The sequence below is a fragment of the Danio rerio genome, chromosome 7 (genome assembly GCF_049306965.1).
Source record: "Danio rerio strain Tuebingen ecotype United States chromosome 7, GRCz12tu, whole genome shotgun sequence".
Taxonomy (NCBI): Eukaryota; Metazoa; Chordata; class Actinopteri; order Cypriniformes; family Danionidae; genus Danio; species Danio rerio.
In genome coordinates, this window is record NC_133182.1 from 39,123,955 (window position 1) to 39,142,040 (window position 18,086).

At 35.8% G+C, this 18,086-nt stretch overlaps 1 protein-coding gene across 4 annotated transcripts in view; it reads left to right on the forward strand.

The window, feature by feature from the left end:
• The window catches only part of creb3l1 (cAMP responsive element binding protein 3-like 1), a 57,044-nt gene that overhangs the window by 10,051 nt on the left and 28,907 nt on the right, over window positions 1-18,086 (forward strand). For all 4 annotated transcript variants that reach the window (XM_073906215.1, XM_005168966.4, XM_073906216.1 and 1 more), the window contains exon 2: window positions 16,367-16,571. In XM_073906215.1, the coding sequence (XP_073762316.1) occupies window positions 16,367-16,571 (205 nt within the window). The remainder of the gene's footprint in view (window positions 1-16,366; window positions 16,572-18,086) is intronic.

The following is an 18,086-nucleotide window of genomic DNA, read 5'->3' on the forward strand; positions in this document are numbered from 1 at the left end:
TGTACATATGATACTTTTTTTTCTGTCACATTTTTTAAATATTCACCTATTGACATCAACATTGTGTTAAACAAAATGATCATTTTTTAAACTGCAAAGACAGCCAAAAATACTGTATTTCACAAGGCGCACAAGGCAATTGAGTCTTTTTACATGGACACTAATAATTAAATTTTAATGCTATTAAGATAATACTCCGATTAAGAGTCTACCACGTAAACAGTGATTTTTTATTTTTATTTATTATTATTATTATTATTATTTTATTCAATGAATTTGTTTAAGATCATAATCGAACCAAACAGGAATCGGACAAAGACATGTGGAGTATGCCTATTTTAGTCGCATTATTAAAGTGCAGTACAAACATGTAAACTTAATCAAACTATTACAGTCATGTGGGATTTTTGCCTCATTTTATGACAGGAAATTCCATAGAAACACGGCTGTTTGACACTATTCTCTGCACCGATTCAGTGAAGGACCACAGACACCTGAATCACGAAATGCTGACTTTTTTTTTTTTTTATCTCATAAGGCGTGCAATATCAAACTCCATTAAAACAACACCCTTCCAGCAGTTCATTCTCACATCCAATATCTCGCTTGTCACAGGGGCATGCATGAAATGTTCCTGAATGAAAGTGAAAGTGCCAAACTGCAGTTAAAATCAACACATTAAAAATAAAACACTCAATATTACTTGTAACTCCAGAGGAAACATGGATAGTGTGGTGACGCAATGATGTTAATCGAATTATGTGCTATTACAACCGGGATCATTCAAAAGCAACTCATGTAAACACTTAAATTATATTATTGTCTTATTTAAATTAAGGTAAATAATTTGATCACTGATGTCCATGTAAACGTAGTCAATGTCTCTTTGCAAAAAATTAAAAATAAAAAAGAATTCTGCAAACATACTTTCCTATTATCTGCAGTTAGTTGTTGATTTAATTGTCAGGTGCTTGCAAATACTGTTGGATTCAATATGAAACATGCATGCCTATGACCTTACTGTTATGATAGTGCCATTTGTGCAGTTTACATGTTGAAAACAGCAGCATCATTTTCAAAAACTGCCACTTTTTTCAAAAGTTAGCCGGTTTGCAGTTAGCATTTTTTTTAAAAATCCGTATTTATTTATTTATTTATAACAATGCTGAAAAACATTGCCTAGACATATTTTAGCGCTTAGCTCTTAATATGACTGTGTGCTTGTGGTAGGAATGCAGTCAGTTATCATTTTAAGATATGTCAGTTAAAATGATTCACATGCTGAACTACTTTGAAGCGGTAAAATACCCCAGATGAATTATCCTTCATTCCTGTCCTCAGCTGATGTTTTAGCAGCAAGTCTCTGACATGCCAGAACTCCTCCTGCTCTCCAGGCGCTTTCTCTGTCTTGCTTATGTATGCTTCTCTTGAGGACAGAGCTGTGGATCTTTTAGAAGTGTCATGCGTTTCAGGTCAATTATAAAATCAACTCCAAACTGGCATCATGAGGGGGAAGAATGTACGTAGTTCACCGTGTTTCTTGCTTTCCTCCATTGGAAAATGACCAGCACTGGTAGGAAAGAAGTCAGGTTAATGTCTGATTTATATCTACACATTGGTCAAATCCTATCAGTGTTAGTGCAACTCAGATGTTGGCTTGAAATACTGCCAAAAGCTTGATCAAACAGGAAAGTCTGAGCTGGAACACATTACATTGTTCATAGCCTTTGGGATGGTCAAGAGAACTCCAGAACTTTTTAACCAGTACCTGCACCCTTTAGGTTATGTCCTATGTGTTTTCACTCTAAACCTTTGCTTTAATGCATGTATCACTTGTTCTTCACATGTGAAAAGGCATTCAGAGGACTGTGGAGATGTCTGTGTGTGTGCCCACTGTTAACCACGTCTTACCCCTCAGGCTCTGAATAAATATGTCAGGTGGGTGTGAGTGTTTGCAGGAACATGTCGTCAGCTTTCCTTGCGGTCCCTAAATGCACCATTGTCTTCTCAGGCTCCCTTTCTAGTGAGCTTCAAAGACACTGCTGATTATGTTAATTGTATAATGACTTTTAATTCCAGGCATGGTTTTATAACCGAGATGCTAATGAGATTTAATGTATTTTATTATAATGTCAGTGGATAAGGTATTTAATTCCTATTATGACTATAAGGAAGCACAATTCTGTCTCAGAGCCCAAAAATTTGCATTGTGATTTGCTCTTCCTCATTGTGAGGCTGCATTTCACAACTATTTTGCATAATTACAAACCTGCTGAACGTTTCTAGTTGTAGTTTCATAATGGGATTATTATTGTGACTCAATATTTCAATATGAAATTGTTTCTCAAATTTCTTGAGGTTTTGTCGTTATATAACCCAAATTTGACTGTATTGTTCGTGATTGTAACTTTATTTATCACTTGATCTGAATTGTAGACCTGAATTTATTCCTTCTCTGATTGCAGACCTTCTCTCTTTTTCCTGCAATTGCACAATGTTGTTTATAATTATGATTTGTTTCATAATATCTTTATATTGTTCGCCTCACTGTAAGAAGGTTGCTGGTTCGAGTCCCAGCTGGGTCAGTAGGCATTTCTGTGTGAAGTTTGCGTGTTCTCTTCGTGCTTGCGTGGGTTTCCTCCGGGTGCTCCGGTTTCCCCCACAGTCCAAAGACATGCACTTCAGGTGAATTGAACAAAACTAAGTTGTCTGTAGTGGGTTTGTGTGTGAGTGAGTGTGTGTGTGTATCCGCTGTGTAAAACATATGCTGGAATAGTTTGTGGTTCATTTCACTGTCTGAAATGTCATTCGAGACTCAAGGGGGTCGCACATCAGATGCACCAACCGGTGACACGACGCACCACACAGCACCATGTATTTTAGAATTCTAAACATACTGTAGGTTTCTTTCAGAGTACAAACAAACCAGCTATGCAAGTCAATCGCCCAGCCACGACTCAAAACACTGTTCATATTTCTGACGCACCACAGAGCGTCATCTAAATAGTTTCATTTAAAATTTTACATCCGAATGTGCCCATTTGGTGTGCAATACTTTCAACTGTCATGTGCACGCCGTATTGCGGCGCCAAGCTGCACATCCAGTATGCGACCTGCTTAACCCGAAAGAAACTGAATGAATGTCTTCATATCTAAATTTTTTATTTCCCATATTATTTGACAACGTTGACTATGTCTTATGATGCTACTAGGGATGTTCAAATCTGATCACGTTATCAGAAATCGGGGCCAATTACATGTTTTCAGACTATATCGGAAATGGACATTACCTCCTGTTCAAGACAATATATGTATATCCTCATTACTTTATAACACATCTATAGTTATGTAGTGGTATAGAGTTCGACCTCTTTCTTGGCTTCACACAGAAACAGCAACGCGTGCGACATGATATCACTTGGTTGCAGAGACACTATTGGTTAAATCCCGGCAAAGTAGAGTACAAAAGCAGCTTGAAGTGGAAATTGCGTGTATGGCTGCAGTCTTGAGGTATTAAAAAGTTGATAACGACAACATTGCCATAGCAAATTGTGAGATATGTAAACTTAGGTTTGCCTGCCGGGTATTTTAAATTGAGGGGCTGTTTGTTTTTATATTAAATTTTTTATATATTTACTGGTGCACTAAAGTTCAAAAGTGAAGAATTGATGTTATTTATTACTTCATTGTTCTAGCTACCTCACAGAAGTGCTCTGTTTGTTAACTGAGTTGCTGAATATTAAAATAAGGTGAATTAAATCATATAAGGATTTACTTAACCAAATAAGGATCATCTTGGATCTGTTTCTTTGCTCTTCTTAATTTTTTATGTATTATAGAAGTATCGGATTGGGTTTCGGTGTCGGTAGATATTTAAAATCAAATTACTCGGACTAAAGGGCAAAAAATCCTGATCGGGACATCCCTAGATGCTACTTGATTTACTTAAGTGGTCTTGGCAGTTATCTTAATATATTAAAAGAGCAAATATTCTGAAAGAACCAAAACCTCTGGTTTTCCTCAAGGACAGACTAGACTAACGGAGCACTTTGGTCTGTATACAGGATATTCTTCTGCCCAGGGCTGTGCTGCCACAGGCAGTTTGGAAAGAGCCAATTTAGACTGGCAAAATTACAGAGTACAGAGAGTCCTGTGAGGGGGGAGGGGGAAATCACATCTGGAGACCCCCTCCCAAACTGCAACAGTAGCAGAAAATAGAGGCTGGTTATGGGGATTCCTTGTAGCTCAGGATTTCCCTTCACTTCTGTATCCCCGTTTGCTCTTTAACCGCCTTCCTCTGGAAGCTACTGTTGGCCTTAATGTCTTTCAGTTTCTCTAACGCTCAGTCCCAAAAATCCAGTTGATGTTTGTCGTTCTGCCACCCACGGCTTCACCTCCAGTAGAGCTGGTCTGGTTTGTGGCCCTCAGTGGCTCCCGTCTAGAGGTGGAGCTGAAGCCCGGCTGCCTCCTGTGGTCGTGCTTCTCTTGCTCTGCGGCTGACAGAGAAACGTAAGAAAAATCTGGAGCTGGAATTAAGAAACCAGAGGAAAGTGAGAGGGGGAAGGGACTTAAGAGTTGTATTTGGAAAAGTCAGAAAGGGAGGAAGAAGAAAGAGAGAGAATGACAAAGAAAAAGAGAGAGAGAGGGGACAAAGGGAGCAGGAGGAGAGCAAGGACTTGAATAAAACCTCCAACACTTCATCTCCTGGTTTACCTTATCAGCACTACAGTAAAAAGAGTAGTGTACACAATGACTGGCTTTCTTTGAATTAGTTTTATTGTAGTTTTGTTTTGGTGAGGAACCTGTGTGACCTGATCTTCAGGGAGGGGGTCAGACGCTGGTGTCTGTGTCTGGTGGCAAGCTTACAAAAGTTAAAGACTGCAGCTGTGAACTTGACGCCATGCCTGTAATCTAAATCAGCCCTCACCTGTGAACACCTGCAGAGGTCTGGATCCCTCGCTCGGGCTCACCTGCAAACACTGAGCCCATCATCCCCAACCCCCACCCCCACCCCCCACCCCCTCGCGTCTGGCTCATCACGCATGCTGAGCGGATCATAATGAGCGTTAGTTCTTGACTATTCACCCTGACCCATCTCTGATATCTCACAGCTGCCAGCTGGAATCCAAATATGAGAATATGAACTGGCTTTAAAGTGCAGATGTAGCGACAGTATGGCTGTAAAAATGGATCTCAACCTCACATTCACACTGACCAGATTAGGTGCAGAGGAGTAAAAATGTTCTATACATGCCTTTTAAAAGAAAGCTTTAAATGTGTATTTACATTATCTAGACATTGCTATTTTATTTTTTGTAGTTGTGGATTTATATTTAAATATTGTATACACTTCCGGTCAAAAGCTTGGGGTCAATATATATATATATATATATATATATATTTTTTTTTTTTTTTTTTTTTTTATGTATTTAATTTTTGCTCACAATGTAAATTATTTCAGTGATCTTAAAATGAAGGGTATCTGTCTTTTTGGCTGTCATGTTAGGAGACATAACTGAACACTCAAAAACACTAGAGAATTTTTGTTTTTTAAGAAAATTATTCTGTTCATCAAGACAGCATTTATTAAATGTAACAAAAATGTTAAATTGTTAAACATTATATGTGTATTCTGTAATATGCGTATTCTGTACAGATTTTTTATTGTTTGATTTATTGATTTTTTATAAATAAAAATTTTAATTTGTAATTAATTTATTTAAATATTTTATTTTTTTAATTTTTTTATTATTTCTCTCTTAGATAAATGTAACCTCAACTTGTTTAGATAGGGGTGAGAAAAAAATATTTGTTTAAATTTCTCTGTAAAATTACTCTGTAAAAGTTTAATTAGCATAAAACAATTGGTAAATATTTATTACAATTTTAAATATCTTTTTTCTTATTGTATGTAGTTTCAAATGACAATAACATTAACAATAATGATTCCCGTCATTATTGCTTTTACTACTATTAATCATAATAATATTTATAATAATATTAATAATTAATATTAGAGTGATTTCTGTAGGATCATGTGACTCTGAAGACTTGAGTAATGAAGCTGAATATTCATCTTTAAAATCACTGGAAAAAATTATTAAATTAAATTATAAGCTACTTTTATTTTATAGCGCAATTTTTGATTAAATAAATGCAGCTTTGGTGTGCAGGATAAGCTTGTTTTAAAAAAATTTAAAATCATACTGATGCTTTGGAGAAGTTGAGATGTATTAATGATGATAAACTGAAGATACAGTTGAAGTCAGAATTATTAGCCCCCTGAATTATTAGCCCTCGTTTATTTTTTTTCCCCAATTTCTATTTAACAGAGAGAAGATTTTTTTTCAACACATTTCTAAACATAATAGTTTTAATAACTCATCTCAAATAACTGATTTATTTTATCTTACATTTAAAGGCTTAACTAGATTAATTAGTTTAACTAGGCAGATTAGAGTAATTAGGCAAGTTGTTGTATAACGATGGTTTGTTCTGTAGACTATGGAAAAACATTTATATCTTAAAGGGGCTAATAATTTTGACCTTAAAATGTTTTTAAAGAAATCAAAAACTGCTTTTATTCTAGCCAAAATAAAACAAACAAGACTTTTTCTAGAAGAAAAAATATTATCAGACATACCATGAACATTCACTTTGAATATGTTTTTAAATAAATTGGCCTTCATATTTTTCGATTTTTCATAGTATATGTATTAATTCTGGTACTTATAAACCGACTTATCAACTTCTACCAAATGGTTGATATTATAGACATTATAGGATGTGTTGAAAAAAATGTGTGTTAACTTTCGACATTAGGAGCTATGAAATCCTATCCAAAAATGTTTTTTGTTGGTGAAACAGTTAAAGGGTTAATGCAACTTTTTACAGTGCAATGGTGAATTTTTTCCCACTCGTAACTGCAACAGAATCTGAACTTTATGAATGGATTTAAAGTGCATTTGAACACAGCATGAATGTGAAAATGCATCTTAACCTCACATTCACACATGAATGTCCTTCATATTTTGGTCAAAATGCCAGATTCAGTGCAGATGACTTAGAATAGTTCATGCATGCCTTCTGAAGAGAAAGCTGTAAATATTTAGATGTGTAAATAAATAAAGCTGATCAGACCAGGCTGTGGCTGAAGCCGATATTCATGCTTCACTTAAGGGAACCGTATTTCTAATTGCATCACACGTTGACTAGTATAAACACTGAACATCTGCAAAGCCCATCTTGAGTTTAAGAGCGTCTCCCCTTCTCTCTCTCTCTATTTTGCCACTAGTAGAATGAATCTCCTCATTGTGACTCATTGTTCTCAGAAATAACTCATGTGCTCAGCGAGAGGCAAATATTCCCAAACATTGTGGCTTTGGCTATATTCCCAATTCCACTGCTGCTGAATGATTTTTATTGGAGTGTTTATTTTTCCAAAGACTAATGCGCTATTTTCATGTGCGCGCCGAGGTGCTCCGTGCGCACCCTGCACTCCAGCTCCAAAATGACAAGCTCTCCCCCTCTGCTCATTTGCATACCGAGCTCTGATTGGCTGGAGTGCAGCTGGAGGTCTGGAATAACGGAATGGAATGCGATGAGTCGAGCAGGCGTGCAGTTTACCAGCCCGCTTAGACCCGGACATGACCCAAACCTTACTTCAAGAAAATGGATCAGATGGAAAAATAGGGCATTGCTCAGCCTGCGCACACATGCTTTGCGCTCCTGCAGCTGTGGTCCCTTTTCCAGCTTGATAGTAAAAGTAACAATATTTGAAATGACAGTATTTGCTTAAGCGGTGACTGACTAGGAGTATGAATTATTTCAGGCATGACTGTATAGATGGATCAATGATATATGGAACATTGGCAAGATGCCCATTTTGGTGTCTGCGTCAACACAGACAGCATATTTAATTAATAACAGTAATGAAAAAATATATATATGGTTAAATAAATGTTTCATTGTCATTCAGCACAACACATATATTTTTCAAATTATTCTAAAGATACACTTTATTCTTTTAATATTCCATTAAATCATCAAATTATTCCATCATAATGACACTAAATGACTTTTTTGTGGGTTTCTTCTATAGATAACGGTTAAAAGGTATGATATGAGAAATAGAATTACACACATATACATTTATATAATACACACAATATGATGTACTTGTTATTGTATGAACTTATACATTTAATTTGATATCCAAGCTAAACAGAATAGAATAGAATGTCTTTTGCTGTCACTGTACACATTTACAGTTGTCATTATATACATGTGCGGTAAGATTAAGTGCATGTCACTTAGGGCTGGTCGATTAATCGAAAAGTAATCGAAATTGACATTCATAACCTATGAATGATAAAATTTTTCCAGGTTGATTTATTAAATTATTTTCCCTACTCACTCTGTTAAGGCTGACGAATGTCTGGGTATGGTCCGATGCAGCCTTTGCATGGTCGCATAGCTGCGCTGCGCACCTCTAAAAAATGTAGCTACACGTCACAATGATGGGTAGTGCAGTCTTTACAATTGGTCGGTTTGATAGTGGTGACGAGCGTGGACAGTGCAGATTTTTTTCAGTTTTTTAATGTTGATATTCAATCAACAATCATACATACCTGTAGTAGATAGTGTGTGTTTTCTTTAATTGTTTTAAAATCAAGCAATGCACCCTTTATTCAAAAATCTCTCACTGGTAAAATGCAAACACATTTACTGTGCAAAACTTGTCAGTGAACTACGAGGGCAGAAAAATAAAATAAATAAATAAAATAATCGTTCATTTATCGTAATCGAGTTAAAATGTTCAATTAATCAAGATTTTGACTTTAGGCTAAATCGCCCAACCCTAATCTCACTACTCAGTGCAAACTCAGTTTAAATATATAATTTCAATACAGATCACACTAAACAACAATATACAGTAGAAATAACTCTAGTTTATAAACAGTAGTGCAAAAAAGGGGATGAGAGGGGGTAGGGTGATATGGAACAAGAGACAGTACACTATACCGGTCAAAAGTTTGGGGTCAGTAGGATTTTTAAAGGTTTTAAAATAAGCCTCTCCTGCTCACCAAGGCTGCATTTATTTTATCACAAATACTCTACAAAACTGCAAAATTGTGAAATGTTATTGCACTATAAAATAACTGTTTGAAAGTAGTTTATTATTTAAATCAATAAATTATTCCAAGGATTTTAAAGATGATTTTTCAGCTTCATTACTCCAGTCTTCAGAATCACATGATCCTTCAGAAATCACTCTAATGTTAATCATTATTGTTATTAATATAATTATTATTATTAATGGTAATAGAAATAAACGCAACAATTAGTGGAATAATAATTGTAATAATTTGAAATTACATACAATAATTAATAAGTTAATATTTAACAATTAATTTTTTTACATTTAATAAATGCCGTCTTGATGAACAGAATTATTTTCTTTAAAAAAAACATTAAATAAAAACTGACCCCAAACTTTTGACCGGTAGTTTATACAATATGTAATATGTAATCATAAAATGATAAAAAAGTAGTGCAAAAATAGTTCTGAAGCTGAACGAAAGATATATACAAGATGTATATACTGCAGTATGTGTATTGCATAAAGTCCACCCATGTGTGTGCATGTATATGGTCAGTGCGTGTGTGAGTTTAAGATGGTAATGGCTTTTGGGAAAAATCAGTGCCTAAGTCTCGCTGTCCTCATTCTGATGCACCTGTAATATAGGAAGAAATTAGACTCTTAGAGGCATGCACTTCTTGATTAATGTCTTTTTAAGCTGAAGTACTATAGGAGAAAATATATGGTTCTCGGAACCATAATGATAAAAATAGTATCTTTGTTAATTGCACAAGACTAAGCTGCTGTAATAATTGTGAAATTTTGTTGGATTAGTTTGTCAGATCCATTGATGCTTCTTAAATAGCAACATGACAACTGCTCTGAAATGAAATGTCAGATTTACTTTTTATCATTTAAATGTTTTTAGACCTGTTTTATTAGACATCAGTCAGTACATTTTAATGTGAAAGAACATAATCTTAATATACTCTTTCTTTCTTTTATTTATCTTAAGCAGTAATCTCTAAAAGAGTAAGATTAGATTTGTTTTCATTGCTCCTAAAATCTGACCCTGATGACAGAGACACATTCTTTCAGTTTTTCCAAGTTCTCCTGGAATCCTTTCTCTGAAGAGCCTTCCAGATGTGGAATTTCAGGACTCTTGCATCAGCACCCCAGCATTGCATCATTACCACTGGGCCAACCGAATACCAGACAGACACCAGAAACTCTGAACTGACACTTGTCATAACAAGAAAGAGCTGATAAAGACGATTAGAGAAGCATTGACTGTCTGCTCTGATACACACAGGATCACACAAAATGCCGTCATCTACTAAAAGCACATTGGCATTTTGTGTTAGGCTTGTTTATTTCTTAATGAAATCATTAAGAAGTTATACTAAGCAAGTTAAAACAAACGCAGAGCCTGCATGCATGTGGAATAGTGCATTCAGTGTGCAAGCATATCTCTGCCCCACACATCCAGAACAGCAGCAACATTTAACGAACATCAAAGTTTTAGGGTGGAACTGTTTATACTGTCACGCTCAGCCGTGGTCATTAGTTTGACAGTGACGGCAGGAGAGCTGCGTCATTTCGAGAACTCTGTCATCTGGGTGTTCCCAGGATGTCATTCATCAAACAATACAGAGAACTGACATTGCAAGGTTTGTTTCCTGCTCATCCGCTTATGAATCCTTATGGCGAACAAGTTTTACTGGATTACCTGATAAACTCTCCCAAAAGTACATTGTTTAGAAAAAACGTACATTATTTCCTTAGATTAATATTTATCTTCACAATTTTTTTACTATAATGAAGCTGCTGCTTGAGTTATTAAAAGCTTGAGAGCTTAATCAATTCTTGATTTTCTGCATTTGAGTATGATCATATCGAACATTGTTTAATCAAGAGAGAACGTTTAGTTAAACGTAGAAACTCAGAAAATGTGAATAAGCTCACAGTAGTCATAACAATTGATGATTTTTAACGGTAATAAAAAAAAAAAACATAGACTTGGCCCTAAAAATCAAAACTTATCATGACAACTGATGTTAATTAGTTAAAAAAAAAAGGTTTAGATAACTTTACTAAAAAAATTTACAGTGTGTAAAAAAAGCTCCAAAAACATTTAATATTCGCGTTTTAGGGCTGGGTCAGCTAATGGGATTTATCGGTAAGCGTCAGTCTGGCTAGTTGGTTTGGTGTGTTCTCCACATCGCCTCTCGTTGGGTTAACCCCGTTAGTAGTGATCCGACGTTGCAAGTACACAATTCAAGTCAAAAAGGAACACAATATGTGTAAATGATATAGATTATTAGATTATCAGACATTTGCAGGAACGAATCTCTCAGTGGTGAGTGCTCTGTTAAAACAGTTGGGTTAAAAATACCCCAACATATAATCCAACTATAGGTTATTATAGCACCTTCCCAAATATTGTTTTTTTTAACCCTATGCATAGGGTTATATAATTTATCCCAATGCATTGGGTTATTTTTTAATTTTTTCTTTTTTTCTATTCTGGTATTACATTTACTATTACTATTACTACAATTATATTTATAATTATGACTGTGCAAATAAAAAAAAGTCTCAGCTGGGTCCTAAAGGTAAGAATCCGGCCGGATATGCCAAATATAAGTATCATTTCCAAAAAAAAAAAAAAAAAAGCGCTGAGATGAACACGGGAGGTAGAGAAAGCGCTTTATCCATTTAATATAGATCGGCTATAAAGCGCACGTTTGTATCGTCAATAATTAACAGTGCTGGAGAAACGGATATAAAAACACGACACGGAGGGGTAATTTGATAAAAAAATAACTACAATATTATTGCGTTAGAGCTTAAAGAAACTTTATAACGCAAAAACAACCAGTTGACTGTTTAAATTCAAAATTGTAACCCACCTGGTTGAGTTATTATATAAATAACCTAATAAAGGTTAAAAATAACCCAACAAAACACCACATATTTAACCCAACTGGTTGAGTTTTTAATGAATAACCTAATAAAGGTTAAAAATAACCCAATAAAGCACCAAATTGTTAAACTCAACCATTAGGTTTTTTTTTTTTTTAGTGTGACAATTACAAACACTAAATGCTGCTTTTTAATGCTTTGCACGTGTGTGTCAGAAGTTCTGGGCTGCGTCCGAAACTGCATACTTCTATACTATATAGAACAATAAAATCCGTATGTGAGCCAAGTAGTATGTCCGAATTCAGAGAATTCAAAAGTCAGTTTGCGAGAAGTACCCGGATGACTTAGTGAAGTTTAGTTTTAAACTAATTTCGAAAGGAGCATGTGCTCATGATTTACCCAGCTGGTCCACATTAACTAATTATGATCCTCCAATCAAAGGATCCCAAACCACTATATATATCCTCATTTCCTTTCTACAACTATCTTCGTCTGGAAGAAACCCCCCCCTCCTCCCCTTCTTCCTCCTTTATCCAGAATGGTCGGCACGGTGGCCCAGTGACTAGCACTGTTGCCTCACAGCAAGAATACCAATGGTGTTGGGTCCTCGCTGAGCCATCTGGTATTTCTGTGTGGAGTTTGCATGTTCTCCCCGTGTCCGCGTGGGTTTCCCCCGGGTTCCCCGGTTTCCTCCCACCATCCAAATGTGCTCTATATTATAGATAAAACAAGCCTAAACCTTTTTTATAATGTCTTACTCAGGAAGTTCGCCTTGGCCTCAGCAGCGGGGGAGTTTGAGATAGACCTGAGCTCAATCTCCACTCGCCCTGCAAAAGGGGGGGAGCCCTGGGCTCGAGGATCCCTTGAGCTCAGGGCTCTCTCCCGGGACAGCATGCCAAACAAGTTATGTATAAATCATGAGCTAAGTGTGAACTCTTGAACTACTTCTGGCGAGATTCTGAAGTGAGCATCCCATACATGCTGCGCTATCCCATGATGCCCCGTGAGCAAATTCATGAATGGGAGTAAAGCGACGCAACTGACCCAAGTAGGTCACGTGACCATGACAAAATGGCGGATGTTGTACGTCCGAATTCCATTCATACTTTTCACTTTCATACTGTAACGGCCAAGTATGTTTAAATTAAAATGCAGTACCTACTGAGTAGTTGGCGGTTTCGGACGCAGCCCTGGTTTCATGTTCTGAGTGAGATAACGGATATTGCCCCCTGTGGTGTGGAAAAGACACATCCACCTACACGGGTGCAGAGCGCAAACTCTTGAATCACTTGGCTCCCTTCCATTTGGTGTGTTCACGCTCAACTTTTTGATGCAGACAGACCCAGACTTGAGCCTAATGCGAGGGTTAGTTGTTTGGTATCACCTTGGTGTATAGCAGCCCTTACAAACATTCAGATTATCACACAAAAACCAATACAGTATCTACAATAGTGCTCAAGCAAAATGACTTTTTGAAAGTAATTTAATACTGATTCATCTAGTGAATCAAATGAAGCCTTTATGAAGAAGTCACTAAATCGTGCACTGAAAAGACTCATTCACAAGTATAGATTCATCCTGTAATGAAGGAAGTGAAGTGTTTATGAGTGAGTTGTTTAACCTTTTGCGTTGACATGTTTCCATTGGTGTTGAAAGTTCTTTAATCCTAATGAAGAATCATTATTTTGAAGAGTCTAATACTTCCTCCATAATATCAGTTGAGATATGGTTATTTTAGAGCCTCTGTTTGGTAGATGGGGGACAGCAGGAGCAAACATTTACAACAGCACAGTTTTCTCAGTAGTCCTCTCTTCTCAGAAGTATTGCGGTGGGTTGCAGTTTATGTGGGAACTCACACAGGTGGAGGGAGTGTGGATGTATTCACGTGTGCGTATGTGTGACAGTATGTGTATAGTGGCTGGTTTATATGTTCATTGCTCTAAAGGTGTGTCTTTCACACACCTGTCCCCATTCACCAGGATGTAAACAAGATCAGGTCCTCTCACACCTCTGTCACACCCTTTCTGGGCAAACACACATGCGGAGATGCGACACACGTTCAAGTGAGTGCACGAGTGAGTTCAGTCTGTGACGACATGCTTTAAAGCACTCATGCATAGAAGAATGCATGTCTATCTTCTGATCCACCAAATTTTAGACAAGCACACACCTTGGGGCAAAACACAGAAGAAGATTTCAGTGTGTATCTGAATTTTAAAACTATATCTAATGCTCATTGTAAAAAATGCTGATTGTAAGATTATCACCTCAAGAAATTATTTGAGTTGATCTTTGCTTATAATAACAAGAGCAGGGAGTGGGATGAATTAACAAAGGATTATTTGTTCTCGCATTACTTGGTAGTACATTTAATACTTCTCAAATAATTGGGGTTGGGAAGATTTTGAAAGAAATCTTTTTACAGTATGTCCATTAAGTTTAATATTTCCCATACAGTATAACAATTTGATGTTTATTAATATTAACCATATTAACAATTTAAATTACAAATATGTACATACACTATTGGTCAAAAGTTTGGGGCTCAGTTTTTTTTTCTCATGTATTTTTTAAGGCGGCATTTATTAAATGTAAAAAATGTAAAATTGTTAAATATTTATAAAATTTTTAAATACTGTAACTGATTTCTTATTGTATGTAGTTTGAATTATTACTCCAGTCATTATTGCTTTTATTACTTTTACTAATAATAAAAATAATAATAATAAAAATAAAGAATTAATATTAGAGGAATTTCTAAAGGGTCATGTGACTGAAGACTGAAGTAATTAAGCTGAAAAATCATCATTAAAAGTACTGGAATGATTTATTAAATTAAATGATAAACTACTTTTGAACAGTTATTTTATAGTGCAATAACATTTCACAATTTGTACTGTATTTTTGACTAAATAAATGCAGCCTTTGTGAGCAGGAGAAGCTTATTTTAAAACCCCAAATTTTGACCGGTAGTGTTCATGTTAAATATTAGTAATACATTTATATACATATTATTTTGCAATAATAATAACATCAGTGACATGTTGCAAAAATGTAAACATCAAAATCAGAAATGGGAAAAAAATATTTATCTCATTTGAAATAGCTGGTTTTAAATTGATGCTACATGTGTAATTTGCATGTGATTGTAAAGCTGAATTTTCAGCAGCCATTACTTTAGTTTATTTAGGATTATTAGTGTTATGACCCTGCAAAAAATCATTCTAATATGGTGATTTGCTGCTCAAGAAACATTTATTGTTATTATTTATGTGGAATAAGATTGTGATGAGTAGACAGACAAGAATTCTTGAACATTTTCAATAATAAATATTTTCCTAATACAGTGCTCACCATATATGAGTACACCCCTCAAAAATCTCTCTTTTAAATTCGCATTTTTAATAGGAAGATATACATTATTAAATTTCTGCAAATACATTAGATTATTCAGTACTGAAGACAAATCTGGAGCTTATCTAACAAATAACTTACGATAACGGTCCAAAAACCGTACACCCAAATGTATATGTTATAGAAAAATATTATTTTAAAAATAAAATCACGAGAAGCAAAAAAATGTTGTTGAAATTTTGTAGTTTGTAATTTTTCTTTGCAATATTTTGCTTGAATTTAATTCTATGATCTTTCAATATCTTAACATGTTTGGTTACTAAAATATAATTTTAATAAATGTATCTATTTAATAAATCTGTTTTGTTTAAATGCACCAACATACATTGCACCAATACACTGAGAAATGGATACAAATATTCATTTTCAAAATGGGCTGTACTCTGTGTTTACTGTCAGTTTTAAATGTGATATTAATATGTGATATAAGTATTGTTTTATCTGACTGACAGCTTTTTTTTTTTTTTAAACAAATGATAGCCTTTTTAAAAGCCATTTTTCATTCTTTTTAATGTCAATTAGATTCTTGTTAGAATAGTTATAATTAGCAAAAGCGGTTGCTGGTCTTAAATATATAATTATATAACACTGTAAAAAGATGGCAGATAAAAAAAGACTAAAAGAGCAAAAATACATACAGTAAGTTGAACACTTTTCTTGCTTAGGCTTACTTAATAAGACAAAATATATACAGTAGTCTGCACAAACCTACTTAAAAATCCTTAAATGAAAGTTTTTTTTTTAATTCAGTCAAAATTCTGAATGACTGATATTGATAAACACAAATCCAGCTAATTATAATCTTTTTAAAGTTTAGACCAACTGAATAAAGCAATCAAAACTATTAATATTAGCACATATCATTCTGAAAATGTATCCGTTTGCTACCATACCAACTAATTCATTTCCAAAAAAATAAAAAAGGTCTTTGTGGTCTCTCTCCAGCACTTCTCAGAGCAGATGGAGGACTTCTCCAATGACCTTTTCAACAGTTTTTTCGATGATCATCTGTTGGCGGAGAGGAACCCGTTGCTGGATATGGATCTGGACCCTCCAAACCCTGACATCCAGGCAGAACACAGTTACTCTCTCAGCGAGGACTCTGCCCCACAATCCCCCTCCATACCCATCAAATCAGACGACGATGCAGGTTAGTGACCAACATACTCTATTTATGCTTCTACTTTCCTGCCATCCATCCACACAAACACACACACACACACACACACACACACACACACACACACACACACACACACACACACACACACACACACACACACACACACACACACACACACACACACACACAAAAACTTGTTAGATTATCTGTGGAAGCTTATAAAGCCTAGTTCAGACAGTTCAAAGGATCATCAGTCAACAGCTTTGTTTTCTCTTTTTCCTCTGTCTCTTTCTTTTCTTTGCATCTCTCCTCCTTATCTCCCGAAGCACCCGTGCAGCACAGGGTTCCTTGACGAAGCTCAAGCCAAGAGCTCAGTCTTGCATTGGAAGCTGGGAATTCCAGGAAGACAGCCAACACTCACACTCGCTCGCTCTTTCTGTCAGTTCATCCGTCTGTCTCTCTCTTTCTCACATACGCCACGATCAGGCCAGGGAACTGTAGACATCTATAAAATAAAAAAAGGATCTGGTTTCCAGCTTGGGATGGAGAATTTGGTGGGGGTGGCCCAGAGAGTTGCATCATCCTGAACTTGGGATGACTATGCGAGGAGAGTGTGTGCGCAGACTGCTGCTTCTTTCCAGTCAGGCTTTAAATCAACAAATCCTTAAAAAAGCATGGAGGTACTGCAGGATTTTTTGATCCGTTTTATCCAGACTGTACTGCTCTCAACATCCAAACCAAAGGTTTTTCTGGATCCATTTATGCTGTTGTTTCATTCTCATTGTCTTCTAGCTCAAAGAACTGAGTTTCTGTCATAGAATTTTTCAAATGTGTGTACTTTTAGTGATACAGCAGCACTTGTGCTATTGAGGTACAATCCAAAGAAACATATCAGCAGAGTGTGATTTGTTAAAAAAAATAAGGTTGTCATATTAAGCTTTGATGAAAAAAACAACAACTTAAAATTGTTATCATTGCATCTGCTTGCCTGATACATACTTTCAAAAACATAATTGGATGTTTTCACACCTGCTTTATTTAATTTGGTTGAATCGCTCTAGAGTTCGTTTTCCCTCTTGGTCATTTGGGCAGGTGTGAATTTAGCAATCGCACTTGAGATTTACCCCCTGCTTGAGGAGGTGGTCTTGGTGGTCTTGGTACGCTTTCAATTAAACCCTGAAGTGGTTAGCTTATGGTGAGAACATGATCCGAACTAAAACAGACCCAAAAAGTACTGTGCATTTTTGGACTAGTTCAGCTGCCGTAGTCTGATACACTGTCCTATCCTATGGGGTGTGGAGGAAAAATATTTGTTGACAGCGCTTTACCAACAATTTTTTGCCAGAGAGAGGAAGAGAGGCAAAAAACATTAGCTGATGGATCGTTGGTAATATTTCCAGAAGATGACCAAGTTACAGTTTAGTTAAAACTTGCAATGCACCTTCACTGTTTGCAATGCATTAAAACATTGTTTTCCAGCCACAGCCATAGATCTCAAAATGTATAGTTTGTTTAAAGCAGAGATGCCCAAACTAGGTCTGA